This window comes from Pongo pygmaeus, chromosome 7 (genome assembly GCF_028885625.2).
Source record: "Pongo pygmaeus isolate AG05252 chromosome 7, NHGRI_mPonPyg2-v2.0_pri, whole genome shotgun sequence".
NCBI classification, from domain to species: domain Eukaryota; kingdom Metazoa; phylum Chordata; class Mammalia; order Primates; family Hominidae; genus Pongo; species Pongo pygmaeus.
Window position 1 is genome coordinate 155,493,239 of NC_072380.2, and position 7,217 is coordinate 155,500,455.

At 65.7% G+C, this 7,217-nt stretch overlaps 1 protein-coding gene across 5 annotated transcripts in view; it reads left to right on the top strand.

Moving 5' to 3' along the window:
- ADGRB1 (adhesion G protein-coupled receptor B1) overlaps positions 1-6,228 on the top strand; it is a 99,463-nt gene extending 93,235 nt beyond the window's left edge. For 2 of the 5 annotated variants that reach the window (XM_054498573.2, XM_054498574.2), the window contains 5 exons: positions 582-621; positions 3,172-3,878; positions 4,640-4,675; positions 4,838-4,945; positions 5,441-6,228. In XM_054498573.2, the coding sequence (XP_054354548.1) occupies positions 582-621; positions 3,172-3,878; positions 4,640-4,675; positions 4,838-4,945; positions 5,441-5,638 (1,089 nt within the window). In that variant the 3' untranslated portion in view covers positions 5,639-6,228. Of the gene's footprint in view, positions 1-581; positions 622-3,171; positions 3,879-4,639; positions 4,676-4,837; positions 4,946-5,437 lie in introns of all 5 variants that reach the window. The other 3 variants (XM_063669159.1, XM_054498572.2, XM_063669160.1) reach the window with 2 other exon arrangements.
- The last annotated feature ends 989 nt before the right edge of the window (positions 6,229-7,217 follow it).

The following is a 7,217-nucleotide window of genomic DNA, read 5'->3' on the forward strand; positions in this document are numbered from 1 at the left end:
ACCCTGGATGGGGCCCCCTTGGAGGGATGTGGGGGACCAAGGGGGAGATTTCTGGTGCCTCAGGCCCAGAGCCATTCCCGAGGCCTGCGGGGAGAGATGAGACCAGAGGAAGCAGGAGGTCATCAGCTCCCAGATGCCTTGGAGAGAGCACACATGTGTGCCTCACAGTCTCACACACACATGCGTGCACGCACACAACCTCAGAAACACACAGAGCCACATACAGAAATATACACACGTACATGCACAAAGCACTCAGACGCATTCTCTCACGTTTACAAACACCTGAATCCACACGCAAACACAGGGGCACAAATTCACCCACTTATACACAGACATATCCACAAACACGCACGCATACTCACACTCAAACACGCATCCACCCAGAGACACAAACGCCCACCACACAGGCAGGTGCATGGGGAGGCATGGGCGCCCACGTGGGGCACTGGGCTGTGGACAGGGACAGGGGTTCCTCGGGGCAGCAGGAGCACCGTGGCCCTCCCGAGCAGTCTGTGCACGCGTGCACACACCCCCGCTCCCAGAGGCGCTCACCCTGCCCTGTTGTCTCTGTCCTACAGACCGACTTCGAGAAGGACGTGGATCTGGCCTGTAGATCAGGTGAGCGCCCGACAGGTGAGAGGACGGTACCAGCCCAGCCCCCTGCACGGCCCCACTCCATGCCTCCGCCTGTGCATCACCCACATCACCCATCCCTGTCCACTCCTGCCGCCCCCACCCACACCCAGCCACACCGTCAGGCCCACCCAGACCCAGGGGACCTGCCCTGGGGGCCCAGCCAGGGCAGCGACCTTGGCCGCCATGCCTCCCACCCCCGCCCACTCCCCGAGGCCAAAGGAGGGTCCATGGGGCATGATCAGAAGCTTCCAGAACACTGCCCTGGCATTCCTGCTGAGCGGTGCCTGTGGAGCCCCTGGCTGCCTCCCCTGCCCTCCTGGCATCTTCTCTTCGTCCGTCGTGGCCCCAGCGAGGAGCATAGCCCCACCCTAGTGCCCCTCCCCCCACCCACCTCCTGCCCGCCCCACTCTAGCACCTGTGTTCTGTGCCACCTTCATTTCCTCATTGCCAGTCCCAGCAGGGGGAGAAGTGAGTGGGGCTTTCAGGCTAGGGGGACAATGGGGAGCAAGAGAAAGGCGGGGAGAAGGACCCACCATGGAGCCCTCGGCCGGTGCTGAGCTTCCTGGAACCAAGTGCAAAAAAGGAATGACTGCCCAATAAAGGAAGCTCCGCCGCCCATCCCCAAGCATCAGACTGCGAGGGTCTGTTTCTGTCCCCACCACTGTTCTGTGAACCAGGTCCTGAGGCAGTGACAGGCAGTGGCTTTCTGAGCTGTGGAGAGGCCAATGGACCATGCTTCTCTGGTCATTTAGATATTTGAAGAGCACCTTCTCTAGAGACAGCCCTGGCAGAGGAGCTGGGCCAGCCCCAGGTGGGGAGTGTGTGCTGGTGCCAGTTGGGCCCCAGGAGGACTTCCTGGAGGAGGTGACTTCGGGGCTGGGCTGAATGGGAGCTGGACAAAAAGCACCTTCTGCCCCCTTGGGGTCTCCTGTGAACCAGTCCCACAGCCTCTCAGAGGGGTGACCCCAGGACTTGGGGGCCTCAGGTGGCTTGGGTGTATGTGGGCCTCTCTGAGCCCCTGATTCCCTCATTCATGCGCTGGCTACGGCGCCTTCTGGATCACGTGCAGCTGGTGGATGCGCCATGAGCAGCTGGTGCTGAGCGCCTGGGAGCTTCCTCAGAGGGGGAGGGTGGGCGGGGTGCCAGCAAGGGGCCTGGGCCTGGGGGGAGCTTGGCTTTTATTCTGCCCCGAGGTGGGTACATGCGAGGGAGGCACACAGACCCCTCACGTGCCAGGCGCTCGTTCTGCCTTGTGGGGAGCAAAGTGTGAGGTGTGTGGGAGGTCGGGAGCCCCAGGGTCTGTGCGGGGTGGGGCAGCCTTGGGGACGTGTGTCCCGAGAGTGCTGTGGCTGTCTGGGTGGGGCATGTGGGTCTGACGGGGCGGATGACGGGTCACTCTTCGGTAGGGACGAGGGGAGGGGCGGGGCTGAAGATGGGCACAGGGTGTTGCTGTCCAGAGGGTGGAGGAGAGGACCGGGCCAGGAGCGTGGCCTGCTGAGCTCTGAGGGGGATGGGGAAGCCTGTGTTTGGGAGAGTGAGTGACCCCTGGCTAGGCAGCTCAGGGGGCATTGGTGACCCTGGGGCCCGTGTGTCTGGCAAGGTGGCTGAAGGGAGCAGCTGGTGAACACAGGCACCCAGGGCTGGCTTGCCGTGGTGGGTAACCATCTGCCAGCCTGCACGGGGCAGGACACGGGGCAGGCCAGGCTTCCCAGGAAGGGCCCCGGGGTCTGGATCTTTGGAGACTGGGGCTTGGAGAAAGGAGGGGTGTGGAGGGTGGGCACTCCTCCGTCAGGGGCAGGCGGCTGGGTCAGGGTCAGCTTGGGGCTCTCCGCCAGCCAGTAGGGGCTGGATTCACTGGCAGGAAGTCGGGGGCAAACTGGAGCCCCACTCAGAGGTCAGGGCGGCTGGGCCCCTTGCAGTTGACCAGAGACAGAATCAGAAGTGTCTGGGTGTGGGGACCTCTCTCCAGGGACCAGGCGGCCCTCAGGGCAGAGTGAGGAGGCTGGGAGGCCCCAGGGGCAGCGATGCAGAAGGGGCTGTGACAGAGGGCCAGGGCCTCGCAGCTGCACTCAGTACCACTGGGCTCCCCCACACTGCCCCCCAACCACACCAGGCCCAGGGCCATGGGCAATGGGAGCACTGGAGGGCCGGCTGGGCTCTGCCACAAGAACAGACCATTCTGCCTGTGCCCCTGTGCTTCTGGGAGTCAAGTCCGCCCTCGCCTGCTCTTCTCAGCGCCGGGGAGGGCAGTGTGTGGGTGACAGCCATTTGTCTTCTTGGGGCCGGTGGAGAGGGCCACCCTGTGTGGCAGCCTCATCTGAGGACACAGGAACCCTCGGGGCCGTAGCGACAGGCTTGGGTAGGGTGGTACCTGCAGTCGGCCCCCTGATCGGGACCCAGCAGGACCTGGCCGGGGTCTCCCAGGAGGTGGCAGCCTCGCAGGGCAGACCGGGCCCCTCTCCTGCTGGGGACCGTCCTACACCATCCTCACCCCCACACCTGTCCCCACCGTCTCCCCTGCGGCCCCTGCAGTGCTGAACAAGGACATCGCGGCCTGCCGCACTGCCACCATCACGGGCACACTGAAGCGGCCGTCTCTGCCCGAGGAGGAGAAGCTGAAGCTGGCCCATGCCAAGGGGCCGCCCACCAATTTCAACAGCCTGCCGGCCAACGTGTCCAAGCTGCACCTGCACGGCTCACCCCGCTACCCCGGCGGGCCCCTGCCCGACTTCCCCAACCACTCACTGACCCTCAAGAGGGACAAGGCGCCCAAGTCCTCCTTCGTCGGTGACGGGGACATCTTCAAGAAGCTGGACTCGGAGCTGAGCCGGGCCCAGGAGAAGGCTCTGGACACGAGCTACGTGATCCTGCCCACAGCCACGGCCACGCTGCGGCCCAAGCCCAAGGAGGAGCCCAAGTACAGCATTCACATTGACCAGATGCCGCAGACCCGCCTCATCCACCTCAGCACGGCCCCCGAGGCCAGCCTCCCCGCCCGCAGCCCACCCTCCCGCCAGCCCCCCAGCGGCGGGCCCCCCGAGGCACCCCCTGCCCAGCCCCCACCGCCTCCGCCCCCACCGCCCCCACCTCCCCAGCAGCCCCTGCCCCCACCGCCCAATCTGGAGCCGGCACCCCCCAGCCTGGGGGAGCCCGGGGAGCCTGCCGCCCATCCGGGACCCAGCACGGGGCCCAGCACCAAGAACGAGAATGTCGCCACCTTGTCTGTGAGCTCCCTGGAGGTGAGGGGGGCAGGGGTGGGCCGCACCCCAGCCAGCGAGGGCAGGGCTGCAGCAGCTGGGTCACCCCTGCTGGGTGGGACCCCCACGCCGTCAGCGGGGCGGGCTGGCTCTGCCCCCTAGCTACACCCCCAACCCCTGGCCCTGCTGGGTGTGCTGAGTGTGTCTGTCATGTAGTCCCCACCCTAGGCTTGGCAGGGTGGTCTCACCCCGTTTCAAAGGGGCTCAGGGACCCACAGTCTGGACCCACGGAGCAGGACCTGCACCTCGCACAGTCGCTAGTCCAGCCCTTGGGGCAGCCTGGCAGCATGTACCTGCCTAGGTCAGCCTGGAGCCTGCAGCTGACCCGGCCTCAGTCAGCCTGTAGGATGTGGTTTTTGGGGAGCCCATCCCCACAGGATATGCTCCCAGCACCTGGCTCCTGGCCTCTGGTGATGCTGCCCTGTGTCCCTGAGTTCTCTGTCGGGGGACCCAGCCATGTGGCCCCAAGTTCAGGTCTCCTTGATCCTGGGGAGTGTGTCCCGGGCAGGCGAGCCGGACACACCAGCCCAGCCCTGGTGCTGCTCGCTGGCACCCAGCGCATAGCTGGAGGAGCTGCCTCAGTGCACCCCCAGGCATGTCCCCCGGGTCTGGCCTGGTCCCTGAAGGCGGGCATGGGGTGAGCGAGTCCCTGATGCCCACAGTCTCAGGCAGGGAGAGGCGTGGACTTGTCAGGAGATTTTAGGGACCCTTGGCGAATGTTCACAAACCCCTTCTCCCTGCAGCGGCGGAAGTCGCGGTATGCAGAACTGGACTTTGAGGTGAGTCCTGGTGCCCCCCTCCCCCAGACACTTAGGGCCAGATGTGCTCTGAGCTCCCACAGGGCCAGGCAGCTCCCTGGCAGCCAGGGGACGGGCGGGGCAGGCAGGATGGGCCATGCCCTCCTCCTGGCCCAGGACTCACTGCCCAGACCCCGCCTGCAGAAGATCATGCACACCCGGAAGCGGCATCAAGACATGTTCCAGGACCTGAACCGGAAGCTACAGCACGCGGCAGAGAAGGACAAGGAGGTGCTGGGCCCGGACAGCAAGGTCTGGAGGGCAGGGAGGGGCGGGGTGGGGAGAGCCCTTAGGTCAGGCCGCCGTCTCCCTTCTTCCCTGGATTTGCCCACTTCATCCATTCATTCATTCATTCATTCGCCAGTCCCTGAGGGCTGGCCTGACCCTGCCACGCCGGACTCTGGAGGCCGTGGCCATGCTGGGAGCTGAGCGGTCACGAGCCTGCTCCTGGGGCCAGGGGTCTGGATTGGGGTGGAGCCAATCCCGGGCAGGGCCCCCACAGCCTAACCCGACCGTGGGGTTCGCAACCTTTGCCAAGACTGGGGAAAGGATCTGTGCGTGCCGCTGCCCAGCTCTCTTCCGGGCTCTTGTCCTGAAAGCCTCATCCTGTCCCCTGTCCCCTGTCCCCTGTCCCCCACCTCCCATCCCTTCCTCACTGATTGGTGTCTGCCTCTTCCCCCCCACTCCTCGGGCTCATGGCTCTCCCTCCGGGCCCCACCCCTCCTGCACCACCGGGCCACCCAGCAGCCAGAAAAGCAGCAGACGCCCAACAAGAGGCCCTGGGAGAGCCTCCGGAAAGCCCACGGGACGCCCACGTGGGTGAAGAAGGAGCTGGAGCCGCTGCAGCCGTCGCCGCTGGAGCTTCGCAGCGTGGAGTGGGAGAGGTCGGGTGCCACGATCCCGCTGGTGGGCCAGGACATCATCGACCTCCAGACCGAGGTCTGAGCGGGTGGGCGGCGGCCACGCACCGGGCCATGGAGGAGGGATGCTGCTCCGCCCGCTCCTGCCGCAGACGGGCACAGACACGCTCGCGGGCGGCGGGCCAGGCCCGCACCCCGGCCTCAGGGCGCTCGGACGGCGGCCAGGCACAGGGCCCGCAGTGCTGGGACCAGAGCCAGGTGCAGGACAGGAGGCGGCCCGGCCAGCGGGCACAGGGCACCAGAGGCCGAAGGTGCCTCAGACTCTGCCCTCCTCGGGCCGAGGCCCAGCGGGCAGATGGGCGGACGGCTGTGGACCGTGGACAGGCCCAGTGCGGCCAGCGTCCCAGGGTGCCCACCTGAGCTCCTGCTGCGGAGGACCAGCCTGCTTGGCCCGGCCGGCCTGGCACCGTTTTTTAAACACCCCCATCCCTCGGGAAGCAGCCAGCTCCCCACACCTTCCAGGGCCCTAGGCCCCTCCTAGACCCAGGTGGAGAGCACAGCCCTCCGACCCTCATGGCCCCCAGGGGCAGGACTGAGTCCCCTCCAGGAAGAAGCAGGGGGGAATCTATTTTTTCTCTCCTTTTCTTTTCTTCAATAAAAAGAATTAAAAACCCATCTCCTCTCTGTGTGGCCTCCCTCTGTGTGGCCTGGGGCCCTGACCCAGCCCTGGCTGCTGGGGTGAAGTCCTCTGCCTGGCCTTGGTGTCCCTGCATCCCTGGGCCAGGAGGACTGTGGAGGCCAGGTGGGCCCTGCAGCTCCTGCCTTGCCATGGGCCTGGACGTCTGGGCGCTGGACTCCCAGGCCAGCGGTCACGTGGCTCCCAAGGCATCCCCTCTCCCTGGGGCTCTGGGAACATTCAGGGAACACCAAGTGCTGGTGCCCTTGGCTCCCCCCAACCCTTCTCAGCACATGAGCTTCACACAGCTCTTAGGCCCCATGGTGGGGACACATTTCACTCCCCTTGTTCCTTGAGTCATTTTCAGGAGGGACAGCATGAACGCACCAATTCTTTAAAACAGTCTGACACAGTGGAAATGCATGTGGGGGCAGGGACACCAAGGGAGGGAGGAATCCTCCGTCTCAGTGCTCCCACCTCCTTCCCGCTCACCTGGGGCTCTGCCTTCCTCTGCTCCTGCCTCTGGCCTGGGGCAGGCACAGTTCTGGGTCCCCTCTTCATTGCTGGGGCACTTCCTGTCTCCAGGCCTGGGCCCCATCTGTCCAGGGGGGGCATGGGGAGCACATGTGAACACCCCTGGGCCCTCCATCTCCCGCCCAGAAGGAGGACCCTGCTTCCGCGCACCCTCCTCCTGCCCCAGGAGCTTTGAGATGCATGTCCTGCCTCCCTCTGTGTCTCCAGCAGGGGGCAGCCTGAGCCCCGAAAGGGAGCCTAGTTGGGGGAAGCCACAAGGCTGGCAGGGACAATAGCGGGGAAGGAGGGGCCCCCCTCAGACTGTGCGCAGGGCCCCAGGACTGGGAGAAAACGCTGCGCAGAGCCTGGGCCTGGAGAGCAATGCGTGCCAAGCTGCAGAGGCGGCTACAGCCTGGCACCCCCTCGCCCCTGCAGCCTCAACTGTGCCCTGTCACTCCCGACCCCAGAGTCCTCA